The sequence below is a fragment of the Ophidiomyces ophidiicola genome (assembly GCF_022830035.1).
Source record: "Ophidiomyces ophidiicola strain CBS 122913 chromosome Unknown scaffold_26, whole genome shotgun sequence".
Lineage (NCBI taxonomy): Eukaryota > Fungi > Ascomycota > Eurotiomycetes > Onygenales > Onygenaceae > Ophidiomyces > Ophidiomyces ophidiicola.
In genome coordinates, this window is record NW_026054666.1 from 168,642 (window position 1) to 191,045 (window position 22,404).

The window sequence follows — 22,404 nt, forward strand, 5'->3', positions numbered from 1 at the left end:
GATTCACATTCATGATGATAACTTATTCACTTTTACAAACTCTCATTACATAGAAGAGTTTATCACCATCAACAAGTTCATTTAGAGAGACTGACTTGATTTTTGTCATAGGATCCAATCCACCCTGTTTACAAAACTCAAGTGACAGATTTTCAAATGAAACAACAGAATCATAATGATGTAGTCAGAAGAGATCTAACATTATGTTCTCAGATATATTAGCAATTAATACTTGCTCATTAAACATCTGTCAATTATTTTTAGTATCTTGTGCCACAAAGAAAATGTTCATAATTTTTTGGAATACTAGCTTGAGATGATTCTTTTCTGCAGTCTTCATCTCAACATTCATCTTACAAATCTTCAGACTCAGTCTTACTGTAAGCTTCAGACTTATGATCAGAAAGAAATATAGTGAGACTGTCACAGTAGTTCACTTAACTTCTTTTTCTATCTCAGAGTTACAAACTCTGATGAACAATGTGATTGAGAAAACAGCTTGTAGTTCAGACAACTTCAATTGCTTAATATTTATTTCATCTACAGACTGCTTCTTAAACTTCTATTTCTTCTTTGACTTGGTGCACTTATCTGCATAGTGATCAGTCTCATCATAATTGTAGCAAGCATTTTTATCTGATTTTCTCTCTCACTTTGAGTTCATAAACTGAAAATTGGAGATTCTCTGATGTTGATTTTCTCTCTGTTGCAATGAAATTCAGATCTTGTTTCTATAACTCTGATCTCATGATTCACAGACTTGATTTGAATAGAATGGTGTTCCATCATGATTGATATTTGTCTCTGAGATGAATTGTGACTTTGGATTGAAAGTGAAACTTTTGACACTAGATTATAATCACATTGCAACTGTCTGAATCTCATTCAGTTTCTCTGGGAGATTCTTCTGTTCATTCAGCTTGTTGCACATAGATTTGTCATATTGTCATAGAAAAAGATGTTTGATGAACTTATTCACACTCTGTGTCTCTTCACTTACTTATTGTAAATGTTGTTGGAATTGTTGCAATCAGTCAAAGTCTGATTCATTGTCTCTTTTATGAAGGTGAAAAAGATTTCTCCAGATCAATTGAGTTTGATTTTCAGAATCATCTAGTTGTAAAAGTAGAAATTGTTTAAGTTCAGTTCAGATGTTCAGAATAGAGTTCTGAGCTGAGTGTGATTTTCAAAGATCTTTCTCATTATAGTTCAATTCTGTGACTGCATACTTCAGGGTTTCATCATTGTCCAGACCACTAGCATCTCAGATGAATTCTATCTGAATGATAAACTGTTGGTAGACTGCATAGTTCTTGATCTGATAGTTGATCTTGTATTGTGAAGACTTGATGACTAAACTCTTCTTTGAAGAATTTGAATTAGAGATCAGAACATTAAGTGATTCTATTTGTTCATGCTTTCTATTCAGAGTTCATAAACTCTGCTGTAATTCTTGAATTCTTTTCATAAGATGTATCTGCTCTCTTAAGTTCTTAAGAGATTCTGTGTTCTCTGGGAATGATTTCTCAGTCTGCATTATGCTTTTGTTCAGATTTATCATCACACTCAGTGTCTCAGCTAACTCTGATACTGAGAAAAGAGTTGAGAATTCAGTTTGATCTTGATTATTCTGTTTTGTAGAAATCATTGTTGGATCATCTGCTTATTTGAGTGACAAACTGTAAGTATTGAGTGGTTGCAGATAATGTGGCAATGACTTACAGTCTTCATAAATGAGATTAGATTGGGTGAGAGGTGGTTATGAAGAGATCTAAGCATGAAAGAGAGAGAGATAACTTATATTGCTACAACAGTATCTAGAATCTCTAGATATGTTGCCACTGATCTTCATAAAGAAGTGTCTGTGGCAGATTTTGTGTGTTCAGCTTTGCTAGTGAAATCATGTAATCAGTCACAAAGTTTACAAACTTCAGATGCCATGAAGCATGATCATCTAAGCATCAAGAAGATTTTATAAATCTCTTTTAGATGATGAGATGAATGTAAGAAGATCACAATGTGAAGTTTTACAACATAAGCTTTTTCTTTTTCTTTCTTCACTTAAGCATTGTTACATCATCACTGCTATCATGTCTTGCTGCTTCTTCTGCTGTGCTGTCTCACTGCCTGCCATTCTTCACATTGTGTGAGTATTGAATTGATCTGTTCACACTGCTTTAACACTCTTGTTGATGCTAAGTGATGTGACAGAGATTTTGCTTTTGCACATTGTGAATTATTGATTCACAACATTATTGTGCAGTAGCATTTACTACTGTTATTTTGATTTTGCTAATGACTCTTGACTTATCTATGCTATTTGCTGTTAGCATTAATCTTTTGTGATATACCCACTTTTGCTTTTGTTTATGTCCTTCACAGTGTTTTTGATGTCTTGGTTTTTGAACTTGTGTGAACATTTGCTAATCAATTTTAATGTAGTCACACTTCATACTTTCACTGTCTGCTTCTGCTTGTCAATTCTGATGACTTTTATGTTGTTATGCCCCGATACTGCTGTTGTGAAGTGTGTCAGAGAGCACACTGTTCATGTACTCTGATAGAAACTCTATATCTTTTGCATGCATGAAGATTTTTGATGATCATTTATTGATGTATTTTCAACACTAAGTTGCACTGATGCTCTAGAATTTATTAAGTTCTGTGCACTTCTGATGTCTAGATTTTTCCATTTCTTGCTGACACAGACTTTAGATTGTTGATTTGAAGAGTGAGCTCAGATGAATCTTCAATTTATGAAATCTGATCTACTATACTGATAGATTGAACATAGTCATCTTCACTGAATGTTTGAATCTTTAGTATGAGATGTAATGTCTGACTGCTTCTGCTACAAGACAGTGCAGTAAGCATGTGTGTGCAGCTGTTATGATCAGCATTGAAAGATATCAGATTCATAAAGCTATCATCACAGTTAATATCAGATGTGAGACTGTCATCTGTGAATGAAGTTTGTTGACAGTAAGAGCTCACATGTCTGTACTGTTTCAATCTGCAGCTGCCCTCAGCACCTCTCTGTGTTTGCAGAAGAGTAGAGTCAGAGAAGAGAAGAGAGAGAGAGAGCAGATTGAGTCAGTGCAGATATGTTTGAAATGTTGTCTCACTTATTGTGTCTGCTGTCTTATCTGTCATGCTGCCCACATCATCACTGTCATCTGTGATGAGTGGAAGATCTTCAACTCTCAGAAAGATTGAGCTTCAGCTTAAAAAAGAGTTGTTTTTTGCACACTTTGATGCTTTTTTTCTGTATCTAGTTTCTTAAGTCCATGTAGTGGTCATCTTCAGATGTTTAATTAATGAAGAAGTCTTCCATTACACTTCTTTTTCTTTTCTTTATTGAATAATAAGAACAAAAGTCTTTGAAAGTTTTGTTTTTTATAGTTCTTATGCAACATGAAGTACTTTCTTGTGTTTTTTGCAGCAGTTATGCTGTTTTTCTTCTCCATTGATGCTTTTTTGAGTGTTCTTCTTCAGATGTTTCTTGTTGTTCAAAGAAGTCTAGTGTTTCTGTATTCTGAATATGTTCTTATAATTCTCAGATGTCATTTTCTGATTCTCATTCTTTTCAATGAACTAGATATTCAATTTTGTTTCTGTGTATCTGTTTGTTCAGAATATCTTCTACTTAATATTCTTCATGACCATTCATCAGTTCTGGATCTAATGGTGGTAATTTATTTTCCCTTTTATTGTATTTCTCTAGCATGGAAATATGAAATACTGAATGAATACTTCTAAATAAGAATGGTAATTGGAGCTTATAGAATTGTTTCTTTCATTTTTCAATGATTTTAAATGGTTCTATATACTTGTGATTCAGTTTTCAGACTGAATGAAGCATGCTTAAGTTCTTTGTGTTGAGAAGTATCCATTCTTCTATGTTAAATACTTGTGATATGTGCTTTGAATCATAATACTTTTTCTGCACTTCATGAGCAATTTGAAGTGTTTTTTCAAGACATTTGCACACCTCTTGTAATGACTCTGCCCTTTTCATGGCTTTTGGAGCCATGTGTTCTAATGATTTGTCCACATTTATACATAACTCTGATCTATACTTTATTAATGTAACTGCTGGTATTTCTCCCATTAAGCTATGCTTCAATTGATTGTATGTGTGTTGAGTTATAGATAGTCATTCCACCCAATCATCTTGATGATAATTAATAAACTCTTGTAAATAATGTTCTAGAATTTGATTCTGTCTTTCTGTTTGACCATCTGTTTGAGGATGGTAAGTGGTGCTTAATCTTTGTTTGACATCAAAGTAGAAGCATAGAGTTGATCAATAGTTGCTTGTAAATAGAGATTCTCTATCAGAAATCTAATTCTTGAATGTATCATAGATAGTAAAGATGTACTCATAGCATAGCTCTGCTAAGTCTTCTGTGTCAATGTCTTTTCTACATGGTAGATATAGAGTGAATTTCATATAGATGTCCATCACTACTAGAATGACATCAAAGATATTGCCTCTTCAATTGAAGAGAGATAACTCTGTGATGAAGTTCATTGAGATTGACTTCATGAATTGTGAAAATATTGAAATAGTTTCTAATTCCCCATGTGTTTTATGTCTTCTGGATTTGATTCTCAGCAGATATCACATGTCTTGACATAATCTGCTACATTCTTGATAAGTTCATGCCAATAGTACTTATCTTGAATGGCTTCAATGGTATGTTTCATTCCAAAGTGATCTCTCTGTGGGTCATCATGACTTGAGTGTATAATCTCATTTGTGAGAATATCACATTCTCAAATATAATCAAATTTATATACTATATATTGTCTTATATAACATGTGTATAACATGTATAACTTCTATAACATTTACAGAGTCATATACATAAATCTTGATTAAATATAAAGTTTGATCTATAACCCTTTTTGGGTTAGTTCAAACCTTATTCTATAAAAGTTTATTCCAAACTTTATTTTCTAATAGAGTTACAGCAATAAGGTTACCACCATAGTATTGCTTGTATAAATTATTAATCAAGAAAAGAATAATAAATTGAGATGGCAAATTACATCATAATATGATATTACATCATATGAAATGTCATCATATGTGACATCATCAATAACATCATAAAATTCAATGTTGCATAGTTTATTTCCAAGATTAATAAACTATTGCACATTATATTCAACTTTAACAAGTTTTATAATCAGTTATACCAACTTTCTATAAATCCACATCATAGATATCCTGGTTTATAGAAAGTATCAGCCACTGAAACCAGAATTTATAAAATGCCTCATATAATAATTCAGTTTTCTAAAAAGTATAACAACTTTTTACAAAACTATTGCAAGTATTGCACAATATACTGCATCATACTGCATCATACATTACATCACACATGATGTAACACTTATAAATCAAGACAAATATGCCATAACTTACATAACTCAAACTCTAAACTCACAGTCTATAAATAAGACCAAAATTCCCACTGCAAAATGTAATGAACAGAACAATTCAACAACTTCTTTGAATATTCATTTACTACTTCTTCTATACTATTGTTTTCTGAACTCTATTATTACTGTTCTCACTCTACTCATTCACCAAAGCCTTATATATAACTATATACTTATATATTTATATATATTTATATAGTTATTAGTAAGTACATTCTACTAACTAAGCTTTTGTTGTATGAGCTTCTACTGCACATTGACTTGCTCACAAAAGAATTTAACTTTCTTAATGCTTTTGAGAGTTGGTCAGTCTAGAATGATCAACACTCTATCCATTTCCATTGAAATGCTCTTGGATTCTATGACAAACCCCAAGAAGAAGACTTTTTTCATTGCAAACTCACATTTGAATTGTTTGACAAACAGTACTGCATGCTCCAAGCACTCTAATATCATATGTGTGTGCATCTTATGTTCTTCCATGCTATTTAAATATATAAGAATGTCATTCAGATAGACTATACAGCACACATCTAGTAAATTCACAAGAGCTTCATTTATGTATGCTTAAAAAGTGACAGATGCATTGATAAGATCAAAAGACATTACTCTATATTCATAATGATCATAATGAATGTGAAATGTGATCTTTCATCTATCAGTTTTGCATATTGAGATACAATGATAAGCATCTCTGAGATCAAGCTTTGTGTAGATCTTAGCACCAGACAATCTGTCTAATATTTCATCAACTAATGATAATGAATATCTATTCTTTAGTGTAATGCAATTAAGATTCCTATAGTCTACACAGAGTCTGAGATCTTCATTCTTCTTTAATGTAAAGAGTATAGATGCTCCAGCTAAACTCTTTGAGAGTTGAATTCATTTCTTCTTCAGTGCATCAGTTATGTATTTTCAGAATGCTGCAAGCTCTGTTTTTGACAGATTATAGATTAACATGAATGATGATTTCTTCTCTTTCTTCACATCTATGACATGTTCAGTGTTTGATGATCTGAACAGATTGACAGCATTTTCTTCAGAGAAGATGTGTGCATATGATGTAACATAGTCAGACAATGTCAACACAGAATTCATAACATTTGCATTATTAATTGCAATGCTAGCATTATCTTTGGAGAAACTTTGCACAAGTGGCATAACATAGTTGAAAGATTTTAATGTGATGTCCACAATGTTTGTACTGTAGAGTGTACTGATATCTCAATCATTGTCTGTGGTAAAAATTTCATCAATTGAAATCATATAAGTTTGAGTCTCTGTAATAACTTTTATCATAGCTTCTTCAGTCAAGATAATCTCTGATTCTTGAAGATCTTCAGAGATGTTTTGTCAGTATGTTCAGTTATTCTTCTGTCAGTTAATCAGTGAATTGATTTCTTTGAGTCAAGAGTAGTCTAAGATCATATTGTAATTGATTAGATCAACACTTTCAAACTCTTAACTCACTGACTGCATAATCTCATTACTGTTAATTGTGCTGACAGTGAGATGATGAGTTTCATAGATGCATATCTTATATCCATCAATTGCTTTGACTAGCTTGGGAGATTTTTCATCATTAATCAGTTCTTTTGATTTAATTCAGTATTGATCAATGAAGTTTGCTTTTGCTTCTGAGTTCACTAAGATCAGAACTGTTTCTTCTTCTGTTGCTGATTGAATCTATACTATGATCAAAAAAGACATGAGGCTTCATCACTTTTTGTGTAAATTTAGAATCATCACAGTGTTAATGAACTTTTTTATTTATTTTTTGACATGATGTCTGTCAGTTTCTGTTTCTTCAGAATCAAGCAATCTTTGATTGTCTGCTCTTTTTGCTTGTGAAAAGTACAATATAATACTGATTCATTATCAAACTTATGCTTTCTGCTACTTTTGTCTGCCAAGAAATTATCATACTCTGAGTTTTGATCTGTTTTATTGTTTCATAACTTTCTCTTTTTCTTTTCTTTGTAGTAGGTTTTCTTACTATCTTTCTGATGAAAGAAGAATGAAGAAAATGTTTTGAACTTTGATTTTTTGTATTTTTCTGAGATGTTTCTTTCTGCAGTGGCAAGTCTTTGTATTAGTGTGTCATAGTCAAGTGCATCAAAGTTATCTGCATACTTATCATATTCAGCACATACTTCACTGAGCATCTTTGAATAGAGATGTAACTTTCTCTGATGTTCATCATATTTATGTTTCAGTCTGCATTCTAGAGTCTCTAATTGCATGATAAAGTCATGCACTTTTTGGTTTTTCTTCTGCATCAGTGTCAGATATTCACATTCTGCATTTCTAAGAGTGCATTCTGGGTCCACAATTTAACATTTTAATTATGCTTTTAAGTCTTTCCATGAGGTTCTTTTCTCAGAGTCTTTAAAGTTATGTAAACACTTGGTCAATAACTTTGATTCAAAGTGTTGAATGGCTTTCAACATCTTGTGTTTATCATTGTTCTTGAAGTGTTTCTCTTGATAGAGATGAAAGACTTCAGAGACAGTGATAAACTCTTCTAAATTCTTGAGAGTTCAGACAATGAATCTTTTTTCCACTTTTCAGATTGAAGCACACACAGAATCTATGTTTTTTGCACTTCTGTTGCAGAAAGAATTCTCTCATTGTGCTTTCAGCACTGTCACTTGTGTATTTATTGTGTCTTTGATGTTCTCCATGATTAATTTTGAAGAAATTGATTGTGTTCTGAGTGTCAGATTGAAGAAAGATGTAGAGAATATTGTTTCTTAATTCCATTCAGCTCTTTTCTTCAGTGAAGAATTGTTGGGAATTTCATTATTCTTAATAAGATTTTTCAATCTTTAAATCTCTTGTTTTTTCTTGATGAGATTGAGCTTTGTCTTAAGTTTCATGATGATTTAGTCTGCATCATGAAGAAGATTCTGAACTGTAATGTTCTTTTTCTGTTTTGAAATAACAGCTTCTGATGTCTGTTCTCTTAAAGTTGCTCTCTTCAGAATGTCAACATTCATTGACTCATTTAAAGCATCAATTGAGTGTTCAACTTGCACTACTAACACTTCTTGATTACTCATTGAAGAAGTTTCAGCTATAGTCTCTGATGCTATAGTCTGACTCATCTGTTCTTCTTGAGAGATAGTGGTAGAGACTTTAATCTGTGAATTGTTATCAGAATTCACATTCATTTGTCTCTTTTTGTTTTCACTTCTGATTTCAGCCATAGTATCTAATTGTATCTAACAGCATGGAATTGTGTTTGTTGTTGCATAAAATGTGTTGATGTTGAGAAAATAGAATAGAAAGAAGTTTTCTAACAGAGTAGCTTAATGAATTATTTCACATTTTTAGCAATGAGAACTGTAGAGTGGCAGTCTATAAGATAGATGCTAAAGAACAATGTATCAAGTCTACAGTGTAAGAAAGATAACTAAGTTGCACTTATAGTATTAAAGTAGTATTGCTATATGCACAGTAAGAGAAGAACTCATCACTGATCTTCTGTGGAAGAAGATCAGTGTGGCTTTAAGTACTAGTGAGATTAGAGCTACACTAACTAATAAGATACTAGCTCTTAGAGCAGATCTAGTCTACAGTGAGCATGACAATTTGTGCTGTAGAGTGTGCTGATATCTTGATTATTGTCTCTGATGAGAATTTCATCAATTGAGATTATGTAAGTTTAAGCTTCTGTAATAACTTTTATCATAGCTTCTTCAGTTAAGATAATCTCTGATTCTTGAAGATCTTCAGAGATGTTTTGTCAGTATGTTCAGTTGTTCTTCTGTCAGTTAATCAGTGAATTGATTTCTTTGAGTCAAGAGTAGTCTAAGATCATATTGTAATTGATTAGATCAATACTTTCAAACTCTTAACTCACTGACTGCATAATCTCATTACTGTTAATTGTGCTGACAGTGAGATGATGAGTTTCATAGATGCATATCTTATATCCATCAATTGCTTTGACTAGCTTGGGAGATTTTTCATCATTAATCAGTTCTTTTGATTTAATTCAGTATTGATCAATGAAGTTTGCTTTTGCTTCTGAGTTCACTAAGATCAGAACTGTTTCTTCTTCTGTTGCTGATTGAATCTGTACTATGATCAAAAAAGACATGAGACTTCATCACTTTTTGTGTAAATTTAGAATCATCACAGCATTAATGAACTCTTTTATTTATTTTTTGACATGATGTCTGTCAGTTTCTGTTTCTTCAGAATCAAGCAATCTTTGATTGTGTGCTCTTTTCACTTATGAAAAGTACAATATTATACTGATTCATTATCAAATTTATGCTTTCTGCTGCTTTTGTCCATCAATAGATTATCATACTCTGAGTTTTGATTTATTTTATTGTTTCATGACTTGCTTTTTTTCTTTTCTTTGTAGTAGGTTTTCTTATTATCTTTCTGATGAAAGAAAAATGAAGAAAATATTTTGAACTTTAATTTCTTATATTTTTCTGAAATGTTTCTCTCTGCAGTGACAAGTCTTTGTATCAGTGTGTCATAGTCAAGTGCATCAAAGTTATCTGCATACTTATCATATTCCACATGTACTTCACTGAGCATTTTTGAATAGAGATGTGACTTTCTCTGATGTTCATCATATTTATGTTTCAGTCTGTGTTTCAGAGTTTCTAATTGTATGATAAAGTCATGCATCTTTTGATTTTTCTTCTACATCAGTGTCAGATATTCACATTCTGCATCTCTAAGAGCACATTCTGAATTCACAATTTAATGTTTCAATCATGTTTTAAAGTCTTTTCATGAGTTTCTTTTCTCAGAATTCTTAAAGTTATGTGACCATTTGATCAATAACTTTGATTCAAAGTGTTGGACAGCTTTCAACATCTTTGTGTTTATCATTGTTCTTGAAGTATTTCTCTTGATAAAGATGAAAGACTTCAGAGACAGTGATAAACTCTTCTAGATTCTTAAGATTTTAAGTAATGAATCTTTTTTCCACTTTTTGAATGAGAGCACACAGAGAATCTATGTCTTTTGCACTATCATCATCAAAAGAGTTCTCTTCTTATGCTTCTAGCATTATTACTTATATATCTGTTGTGTCATTGATGTTCTCTGTGATCAATTCTGAAAAAATTAATCATGTTTTGAGTGTCAGATTGAAGAAAGACATTGAAAATATTATTTCTTAATTTTATTCTGCTCTTTTTTTCAGTGAAGAATTGTTGAAGATTTCATTGTTCTTAATAAGATTTTTCAATCTTTGAATCTCTTGTTTTTTCTTAATGAGATTGAGCTTTGTCTCAAGCTTCATGATGATTTGATCTGCATTATGAAGAAGATTCTGAACTGTAATGTTCTTCTTCTGTTTTGAAATAACAGCTTCTGATGTCTGTTCTCTTAAAGTTGTTCTCTCTGAAATGTTCATCTTCATTAACTTACTTAAAGTGTTAATTGAGTGTTCAACTTGCACTACTAAGACTTCTTAATTATTTATTGAAGAAGTTTCAGCTATAACTTCTAGTGCTATAGTCTGACTCATCTGTTCTTCTTGAAAAACAGTGATAGAGACTTCAGTCTGTGAATTATTATTAGAGTTTACATTTTGTTGTTTCTTTCTAATTCCACTTCTGATTCCAGCCATAATATCTAACAGTGTGAATTTGTGTTTGTTGTTGCATAAAATGTGTCAAATTTGGGAAGGTAGAATAGAAAGAAATTTTCTAACTGAATAGCTTAATGAACTGTCTCATGTTGAAGCAATGAGAACTGTAGAGTGACAGTCTATGAGATAGATGCTAAAGAACAATGTATCAAGCTTACAGTGTAAGAAAAGTAACTAAATTGCACTTATAGTATCTAAGTAGTATTGCTATATGCACAGTAAGAGAAGAATTTATTGCTGATCTTCTGTGGAAGAAGATCAGCATGGCTTTAAGTACTAGTGAGATTAGGGCTATGCTAACTAATAAGGTGCTAGCTCTTAGGGCAGGCCTAGCCTACAGTGGGCATGACACAGCTGCAGCTTGCAGATAGACTGAAAAAAATACTAAAGAGATATGTAAAACTCTGAAACAGATAGTAAAGAAAGAATGAGCTTTAAAGTGTAAAAAGACTTAGAAAGAAAAGACTGTGCAGAAGATTTATTAAAAAGATCTGATGTCAGAAACTTCTACTTTATCTATACATTCTGCAGAGTCTGTAATATTTAAAAAGACTCTAGAAAAGCTATCTACAGCTCTAATAAGCTTATAATTAAGTTCTCAAACATCAAAGCAAGATTTTTCAATTATTTCAGAGCTCAAGAAGTCAGAAATATCAGTCACACACAAAGATTGAGCTATTAGATCACTTTATTGATTTTTGAATTAATCATACTAATTTCTATGTTTTATTTCTTTCCTACTTACTGTAACTAATAGCTTAATTAATTTTACTATGTGGTTGTTGAAAAATTGTATTTTGAAGATGTAGTGGTAATTTTGTAAGAAGCAGTTGTTGGGTGAGATCAGATGTTCAGTGAGAAATTATGTTAGTTAACTAGTGCTGTTTGCAGATTCTCAAATGCCCAGACATGTGGTCAACAGATGTCTTAACTGATAATTACTGATTCTAAACATGAATGTTATCAGTGTGCAATTGATATGATGTGAATTGAACTGTTCTCAGATGTTGTGAAGTGGCTCAACAGATCTTGATCTTGTATAATCAGATTAAGTTACTGAATATTACTAGAAGTACCAGAAGGTCTTGAAAGAACTCAGAATGTAGTAACTGTAACAAAACAGACACTTACAAAGATGCTCAGTATGATGTTGTAAGATGGTGGGTGGTCATACTTTTCTACTATCTGATTACTACTGATAAGAATCAACAAGAAGTCACATCAACAGTGATGTAGATTACATTCATCTATTTTGCTGCATCACTTCAATGTTGTTGTCAGAAATATTCATTGTTCAGTTACTACTGATAGATGTCAGTGACAAATAATATTAACAATGATGTAGATTACATTCAGCTATTCTGCTGCATCACTTCAATGTTGTTGTTGAAAATATTCATTGTCTGATTGCTACTGATAGATGTCAGTGACAAACAATATCAACAATGATGTAGATTATCTCTGTCTACTATGCTGTCTATCACTTCAATGTTGTTGGAAATATTTCTTGTTCAGTTGCTACTGATAGCATATATCAGAATGCAGATATATTTGGTATTTATTAGTCAAGATATTGTCTTATTATTGACATTCTAATTACATGCTTCTAGTTTATACTGATGCCTACCACTTGGTCTGCAACATGGAGGCAAGTACAGAGCTAGCATGAACATTTAATTTTGAATTTACATATGAAATTGATAAAGATGCAACAAGTGAAGATGATAGTCATCATGAATTTACTGTTGTATGTCTATTAAATGAGCTGCATGAGACAAGATATTAACTGTTATTAGTCAGATGTTACTGATAACAATTCAATACAATTGATTGTTCAAGATAGATTTCCACAGCACTCAACAACTATGAAAATTGAACATGTTCAGTTTCTATCACAATATCCAAACACTGAGATATATGGCTACACATATTGTGTGAACACAGAGAGAATGTCAACTGAAAATATTCAGCAACTACATTCAATGATATTTATTCAATGACAGCTGATGGTAACTGAATTTTACTGATATGAACTAGATACAATATGGACATGAAAATCAGAATGATCACACTACATAATGAGCTCATTCTTCATTTCTTGATGTTTCATGCAAAGTTATTAAATATCAGTGTTCTGATGTCAAGATTTGTTCAAAAGCAAGATCAGAGCTTCATCAGATTGAACATACACATGTTATTAATTATGCACAGCTTGATATAGAAATAACAGAGCATCTATCAGAGCTTACTGATGAGACTTAATTAGAACTAAACAATATTTCTGATGAACATATCATCTAAAATCAATTTAAGTTCTGATGTCAGTCACATCAAGAGACATGCAGTGAGTTGGAATGTTACAGTGATCAATTGTGCATTAATCAACAGAGGCAGACACAACTGGATGCTATCAGTACTTACTATATTGATTGCAAGATCTGGCAGAGAGAGGATGGAAAAATTCATTTTTTTTGAAATATATCTGCAGACTTAAATTGAGATCTTCTAAAATGTCTTGTCAATGATTCAACTTTAGTTATACAACAATGTTACTCTCAGATTCTATCAGTTGCATTATGAATAAAACATTGTTGTATGACACTCTTTCATCTATTACTGTGTTTGATTCTTATCAGTTACCATCAGAATGTCATGGTCATCTTGAGAAGCAAACTATTACTACTCAGCCATGTGAAGTTGAATTTGTTGTTGTGATTTCAGATCACAACACTCCATCCCATCTGCTTTTCACCAGCTATGATGTTCATACTCATCCAGTATCACCACCAATCAAAGTTCCAAAACATCTAATTGATGATATTCAACATGTTATTCAATGAATTCATGATTCATCATTAACAACTAGTAGATATTAGTAATGATCAGTGATTAGAACATGCTGACAATATAGAGTGATTTTTGAATCATTCTTTGTTCATTGAGTACTTGAATTTAGAAGAAGCAGATACTTCAAGTGATCTTCATTCTGAACTCAACAATCAAAATGTTCTGCAAGAGATTCTTCAGAAGAAGCAGTTATTACTACATTCTGCTGATCAAAATTCAAATGGTATTCTCTTTTACTGATGACTACTAATTATGTATGCTAAATACACAGTAGCACTCCAACTCAAAATGGAACTTGACAAGAAAAATAACAAGAAATATATCCACAAGATCTACAATAATGACAATCTGTTTATTGCTGTATTACTACTAAAAGAACAAGCTGAACTTCTAGTTGAATTCAAATTCTTTCAGATGAATATGACATTCTCAAAGATTACAGATGACATTAAGATTATTGACTTTATGACAATGCATTCTTATTTGAATTGAAGTATGTTAACTGAATATTTCTGATATCATCTGATCACTGCTGGTAAATACTAATCTGAATCACATGCAATCAGTAATAACTCTTGGCTGACTACTGATTAATCAGAATACAAGTGCCATGTACTACAAAGCATTTAAACTGTTTTTCTATGAAGTGGAGGTACTGCATGGTAGAGAGATTGAATGAAAACACATTTATGATTGAGGCATTGAAGCTATTATAGTAGATATGTGTCTCAAACAAACTTCTAATAACAATCATTTACTTTCATAAAGTCCTCACAGGTACTGATTATATCTGATAGAACTAGATGATTATCTTGAGAATCTTGATTCATTCTGAACATGACAAGATCATGTTCAACATGTGCTGACTTTCTGCCTTGTACATTATGCTTATGGTGTTAACCAGACACAATCTGGTATATTCCAGCAATGTCTAATGGAATCAATACCACATTGTTCTAGTAAAAATGTTGTATAATGGTCTCTTGATGAGTTGATTTGAGATTCAAACAGTAAGATATCTGAGTGGGCAGTCCATGAAAAATCATCATGAATTCTAGCTGAACTTAATGATGAATTTACCAAAATGAATTATCTCACATTCAAAAATCTTCAGAGAAATATCAATGCTATTAATAGTAATCATCATCAACTGAATCTTACTGATATCAACATTTCAATCATCTCTGCTGTTGAAGAGTATGTTTGTATTTCAAGACATATTCTATCAGACACACTACTGATATCATCCAGATGCTACTGATTGAATGTTGATGACATTCAACAGTTAAAAACATTTAAAGAGACTGATGTTTGATCTGAATATGAAGATCAGAGTGCTGAGCAATGAGTTCATAGAAGCAATGTCAATGATAGAAACTAGTAACTATTGATATAAATCACTATAAATCATATGGATATTAACTGTCAATAGTCAATTAAAGACATGCAGTCCATCAATAAACCAATTCTACAACATCAACATGGAGCAACATGAACTCATTGATAATTACTAGTAGATCTAGCTCTAGAAGAGATCAAAAGCAATGAGCAGATACTATGACTACTGATTCATCAGTTCAAAGAACAAATGAAAGACTGAAATTTGATCAATTCTCATCATCTGACTGTTTAAGTAATAACTCTCTTTATTCAATTTCTACTAATAGTTACTGACAATCTGCTGACATTATCAAGAAGTCCTGAGTGCATCCATGTTCAGTTCAGTTGACTTGACTCAGAAAGATGATGATACAAGTCAGAATGAATTAAATACTACTAGTGATAGCTTCTCAAGAGATATTGAAAATTTTAATGAGTTTCAAATTGCTTATAGAAATTTAGAATGGAGAAAAAGAGCTTTGGCTCTAGAGCAGAAGAAATTATCATTGAGAGAGAGAGAACTGACAGTAAAGAAATCTTTACTGAATAATACTAATAATGCTCAGTAGAAGATAATATTTCATAGAAGAGAGTGTAGTGAAGATATATTATTTGCTCAAGAGATATTGAATAATAAGAAATAATATTATCAATTTGAATCTCATTAACATAAAAATCAGTAACTATCAGTAAAAAACAAAAGTCTCCATTTCTTCTCATAAAAACAAAGTCTCCAACTTAATAATTATCAGTAAAAACCAAGTAGAATCAATTCTCCATGTTAAATTGTTCAAGACACATTATTCAGTAATCTTCAATAAGAAAAGAAGTTAGTGTTGAGTGCAAGAGATAGCTGAAGTGCAGAGGTGAAATTTTCTATATTGCTAGTCAGTAACTGATAAGATCAGTAGAATAGAATAGACAAAGATCTATCAGCAATTTTCATTTGTAGATGAGCAAGTTGAAAGAGATCTTTTCACACAGCTCTGACAGTGATCTGTTGCTTCACTATTATCAGTAAGAAGCAGTATCATCAGTAACAAGATGTCACTTACTGTTTACAACTTTTTGAAGTTGTGGAAGAAGAAATTGAGATTTGCTGTTGAACACTATCAGTCTCATCAGCTGAACTGACTGAATGATGTCTATCAGTTGTAATTAGTAACTTCAGTAACATTCAGTAACACACAGTTGGACTCACACAGTGTCTTAACTGTCACCACAGCTGTCATCATCATGACTGTCATGAGCATGATCTTTATGTTCATGCTCACACCCACACACAGATTCTGAAGTTGAAGCAGCAGAAAGTTCATTCTTCTTCTTCTCTTCTTCATTCTTCTTCTTCTCCTCTTTATCTTCAGATTCTTCTGAATGAGAATAGATATTCTCACTATTACTAGTAAGTATCAGATAGAATCAATAGATTCTATGGCCATCACTTACAGATCTTCATTCTCACTATATTGAGTTGATTGATAAGTCAGAACATTAGAGTTATTACTGATTGTGATCACTTACTGCTAATAACATTCAGAGATATCTGACATAACATAAAGATCACAGAAATGAGTATTCTTCTTATGGTTCTACATATTATCAGTTAGAATCAGTTGTGGTTATTTAACATTCTTTGACTTACAATATGTGACTTTTGAATATGCTTCCAAATTATTGTGCTCTGACTTATTTTGAATGATCTATTGTAACTGATAAGTACTGATAGTAACTCACTATTATTGTTGTGGTCACAAACATTTCATATGTGCAAAAGAGACATCAATAAGCACATGTCATAATCTTCTAATAAAACTGTTAGTGATCAGTATAAAGTGGGAGTCTCTCTACTTACAATAGTATTCTTAACTCAAAAACATTGAACTTTGTGCACTTCACAGTTGCAGAGCTTTTTGATTCTATCATATATTACTAATTAGTACTGATCTATCAGTAAGTATCAGTAGCAACTCAAAGAAACTATTGTCTACAAGTCAGCAAGCTTCTTTCTCTTCTCTGACTGAGATGGCACTGTGCAGTCAGCTTTTTTGAATTCTTTTGTAAGTGCAGCAATTGCTGCTAGAGCTGTCAGATCACTCAGATCAGTTAATGCTGCAAGAGCAGCTGCATGTTCAGAGACAACAGTAGAAGTAGAAGTGAGAATTGTGAGAACATTTTCAGTTTCTTCTGATTGTAACTGATTAGAAGCAGAATCTTGTTCTGCTGATGCTGTTATAATTAGCTATTCAGTAATAACTAGTAGTGAATAATTGTATTGATCAGAATGTTGGTAGTGAATCAGCAGAAGAATAGAAAGAATAAATGCTGATCTATTATCAAAAACAACTGATTAATTACTAGTTTCTAGATAAAGAGTCAAATAAGACTTAATCTTGAACTAAAGCTGAGATCTCTGTTTGCCCCTGCATAAAGAACTCAATTTTATGCACATAGTGAGAGACTGTAATAAAATCACTTTCAAGCTTAAATTGAGCACATTTAAAAGTTTGAAAAAGCATGCAGTTTAATATGGAAGAATCTGCTTATCTTTGTGATGTTGCAGTTGTAAAGAAGAAGAAGAGAGTGAGAGTGAGCAAAGTGAAAAATATTATTAGTGTGAGAGAAAGAAAAAGTTCATGCACAAAATTAAACTAGACTATATTAGAAATAGTGTACACAATGTGTTCTTTTACATAAGTAAAGTGAGATGAACTTCATATATTGTGTTCTTTACATAAACTGAATCATACAGACTTAATGAAATCTTTCACTAAGTTCTCTCTTATCAATAGTAATTAGATAGTAGAAAAGTATGATCATCTATCATCTTACAACATCATACTGAGCATTTTTATAAATAACTGTTTTGTTACAGTTACTACATTCTGAGTTCTTTCAAGATCTTCTGATACTTCTAGTAATATTCAGTAACTTAATCTGATTATACAAGATCAAGATCTGTTAAGTCACTTCACAATGTCTGAGGACAGTTCAATCCACATCATATCAATTGTGCACTGGTAACATCCATGTCTGGAACCAGTAATTACCAGTTAAGACGCCTGTTGACCACACGCCTGGGCACCTGGGGACCCTAGAATTCTAACTAGTGCCCAACCTTGCCAAGCCCGCCAGCCTGCTCTATTTGTACCATGTCAGCACCCTGTACGGAGTAGTACTGAGATATTTATTTTCAAAGGGGAAATTATTTCCCATGATTCGTATTATCTCGTGAAAAGACAAGAAAAGAGCTAGCGGATAAGTAAGTACCCTGTCAAAACCACAGCAACCCCGCAAAATCGGCTGATTCCCTGTGTTATCCAGCCTAAACTTTATCATGAGAATGATAACAGAGAAATAATGCCCTTTGAACATACTACTTAGGGTAACCCGCCTTTAATAAGTTAAGAGACACATTTATGGAGTACACATCCTACCATTTCGGAGGGCCAAATGTTTCGCCCTTTGCCACTACCTTTCGTATGGCTTTGTAGGTATAATCCTTTCAAGATCAGCACCACCCAAAGTAAACAGGCTGGGTTCTTATTCTTACCACCGTCTCATATGGGACAGTATTTCCCCACCAATCCGGGGTGCTAACATTGGGAAATGTGATCGAAAAGAATATAATGATTGTTGCAATAACAAGGCCAGAATCCAGCGCTGCAGCCGTCACGTAGTTGTATTGATGCCACCAACCTGACCACCTGCGACGAATCCAGTGATTGAAAATCAAGCCAACAATCGCCCAAGAGGAAAAGCTGAGCGGTGTGGCACTTCTCAAGAGGGTCAGCGCTACTGGGGTATCGAAAAACAATCAAAGATTTGGAACTCACGGTGGTATCCAATTCATTGCCCCCAGCATTCTAACTTTAAGTTAGCCAGGCTAGTATCAATAAAGAAGCGGTGCCTATGTATGCATCACAGGACGTACACTGGAGCATTCAGAAGCCTGGCTGGTGACCGAGGAAATAGCCGAATAAGTGTATAAAAGATAAGTGGCAAGGCAGCCCCAAGTAACCAGTACCACTGTATCGACGAGTATATTGACCCAGGTCCGAACATACGTTTTGGCCCGATGACGCCTAAAAGTACAGATATAAAAATCGGCTCTATAGGAAAGAGAGTAGGAACTCATAACCTACCCCAAACAATACTCGATGAGAAAAACGTTTTGCCATTGGGGCAAGTAAAGTGGGCTTTCTGAGCACTTCGAACAGTCAACTTTGTCTTTCTTTCGCAACGAGGTTTGCCATAATACTTACGGCGTGCAAACATTTTCAATATTTCCAAGTGTCCAGTTCATAACAGCGATTTGGACAAAGACAGCCCAAATAGTTGCACCCACCTGACATGCAAAAGTTGTTCTTGGTGGGACTTTCATATAGTGTGCCAGCTACTGTTATCAGATATAATGCAAACAACAGATATCTTAACTAACCTTCAGATCTCGACTATATGTTTGTCTATGAACCATTGTTAGTCCTATCAGAGGGTATTTTGGGCCGCTTTTGAACTTACGCTCGCCCAAGGGTGTTCGTCGCGTAAACCTTGAACACCATGACACCAATGGCTTTTCCTGGTAGCATGAACCCCCCAATAAAAGGAGAAAGGACATTAAGAGCTACAGATAGCAATTAACCCCCATTCTAACTATGGCGATAAAGACCAATACCAAGTGATATGTTTGCAATGGCTATCAGCATGCACGTTGGGACCTAAACCAAGTAAGCCAGGCTATAATCAGTAATAAGCGCACATTATGAAGCGTACAACAAATACAAGGCCTAGAATAGTGGCAACAAAGAAAGCCCACCCTAGTTGGAGATTAATTGAAGAAGTAAGAGTGGTCTCCGAGGCCTCACTTACATGGCAGTTGAGATGGATAGGCTTCGCATGTCGCTAGGCCCAGGGCAAGCGAGACTGCCAGTAATATCGCATACCACCATTCAGGACACTCCACATATTTTGACATTAGTTTCATGTGGATATCAGGCTCCTGGTTCCTCGCTGCCTTGGCCCGATAGACAATCTCCTTGCCGTGAAATAGTACAATATGGACTAGAATAGCGGTGAGAGCAGCAAATGATAGGCCATAGTTCAAGGCAAACGTTGGCGGGAGAAACAGGGGAGAGTACGTTTTATATTTTTCAAGGTCAAAGGAGAAGCTTTGGCCCAAGATACGTGACACATTGTAAAAATTTTGAGTGTTGTCAAATATCGAGGATGTATTAATTGGGAGGTAATCCGCGTATCTATAGACTCAGCGTCGGTCGGGCAATTTCGGGCAAAGGAGCTTACAATGCGCCTGAGTACGAAATACCGATAGAGGTGATGATAACGAAAATACCTAGGCCAATCAGGGTGTTGAGGTGTGAATGTGTCGGGGAGAGTAAAGGATTCAGTAGGTAGCTCGAGATATATCTATTCTCATTTAGGCTGTTAAATAGTACTAGGGGCATATAGAGCACGTACGTCCAATCAAATGTGAGGGGTATTAACGATAGCCCAGTAAAGCCGCCGAACAGCTGGTTGATCACTGGGCTCTTTGGTCGAATCCCTAGCATGGCATACAGTAAGCAATTTTTACGTTGTAAATAAGGGCAAAGACAAACAAGTCATAAAGCAGAAGACTGAAAGTCCTTGCCACAAAACACCAGGAAACCTATGATGGATCAGTCTGAACTCTAATTCACACGTCTAGAGCAGAGCTACTAACCAGTAATATATAAAGGAGGCAGCTGTGAGGTATAAGAACCAGCGGTAGCGAGAAATCCGCCAACCATTGGTCTCTTCTGGATTAGACGGCCGTTTGTCATGTAAAGCATAGAATAGGGATGTGTTTGAAAACCCAACGGGCCAAATCATAGCCGAAGGCCTACGAAACCCACATAGTTAGCATGGGAGAGAAACTCCGTAATAATTCGCCTATACAGCACGCACCAAATGAGAAATCTCCGAAAGATACCAGAAAGAGACATTCCTATCATCTGGCTACTCAGAGTAAAAAGCAGTGAAAATCCCCATCCAAGATTTACATCGAAAAATGCTAATGCCGGGTTAGCGGTATTACGTGAAAGTCTATAGAATAACATACGCTTTCCTTGGAGGGCGAGGAGAGCATCCGTGCTATACGCATAGTCGAGGGATATGCTACTCATGCATGAGCATACAGTTCACACACTTATAATCCCACAGTCAAAGAGTGACTTACTTTGCCATGATCTATAGACAGTAAGTACTAAAAGCTTTCCAAGGTGGGAAATGCAACTTACTGTTATCACTGCATGCTCCTTAATCGAGAATGGACCAGGGTTTAATGTCCAGTTACGACCAAATGTATGAAATACTGTTCGCGGAGCAACCTTTGCCCAAAAGCATCCAATGGGATATACCAGCCTAACTGCTATTTAGTACTGCCAGTCTGACCCAGAAAGAAAGTATATTTACAGTTGAACAACTATTGAAGGAAAGGTAATTGCTGGGCTCCTGACAAAGTCGTTAGAGTTGGCAGCATTATGGGTAAGTGAAGTCTACCTCATGCTGAGAAACATGTTCAGCCCACTTCCCACTGTTACAAAGAAAATTCCTAATATCCATGCGCGAACGGTATTTGCCACTTCTCCGCCATCCGTATTTCGAACGGCGGCGCGAACTTCTGGATATGGCGAGTCCTCAAGGAAGTCCTTATCAACACGAGTAATTGTCTCGACATCATCCGTTCTTTTCGCTTCATGAATAGCATCGATCTTTTCACGGGGCAGGTTTGGATCCCACTGGTGAGACTTTTCCACTTTTTCAAATTCCTCTTTGATGTCGGCAGGATTCTGCGAGTCATCGTTTGGATTAGCATTACCGCTATGATCCGTCACGAACTCTACTTCGCCATTGCCACTAGAGTCCGTAGTGGAGGAAAATAATCTCTTGGGTTTCAACGCCATAGAAACCAAGCTGACGGGATGATATCTAGGAAGACGTTCTCGCCGAAAGAGAATTCAAGGAGGGCCACAAAGAGAAGGCAGTTGTGAGGTGTTATACTATCGAACCCCTCATGATTCTTTCCAAGCCCAGTCCTTTAAAATATTTGAGCCCGTACGCTA

General features: G+C 34.1%; 1 protein-coding gene across 1 annotated transcript; it reads right to left on the reverse strand.

Annotated features, from left to right (window-relative positions):
- Positions 1–18,737: 18,737 nt before the first annotated feature.
- On the reverse strand, positions 18,738–22,245 carry LOZ57_005351 (uncharacterized protein; the record flags this gene model as incomplete). The annotated part of the gene is made up of 20 exons (XM_049254382.1): positions 18,738–18,806; positions 18,858–19,080; positions 19,141–19,170; positions 19,239–19,389; positions 19,450–19,514; positions 19,570–19,700; positions 19,746–19,770; positions 19,826–19,928; positions 19,980–20,022; positions 20,078–20,121; positions 20,174–20,559; positions 20,606–20,728; positions 20,780–20,864; positions 21,088–21,182; positions 21,248–21,353; positions 21,402–21,457; positions 21,519–21,529; positions 21,580–21,703; positions 21,755–21,793; positions 21,842–22,245. 20 exons carry the CDS (start codon positions 22,243–22,245, stop codon positions 18,738–18,740), a joined length of 2,313 nt encoding a protein of 770 aa, XP_049106686.1.
- Positions 22,246–22,404: the final 159 nt, after the last annotated feature.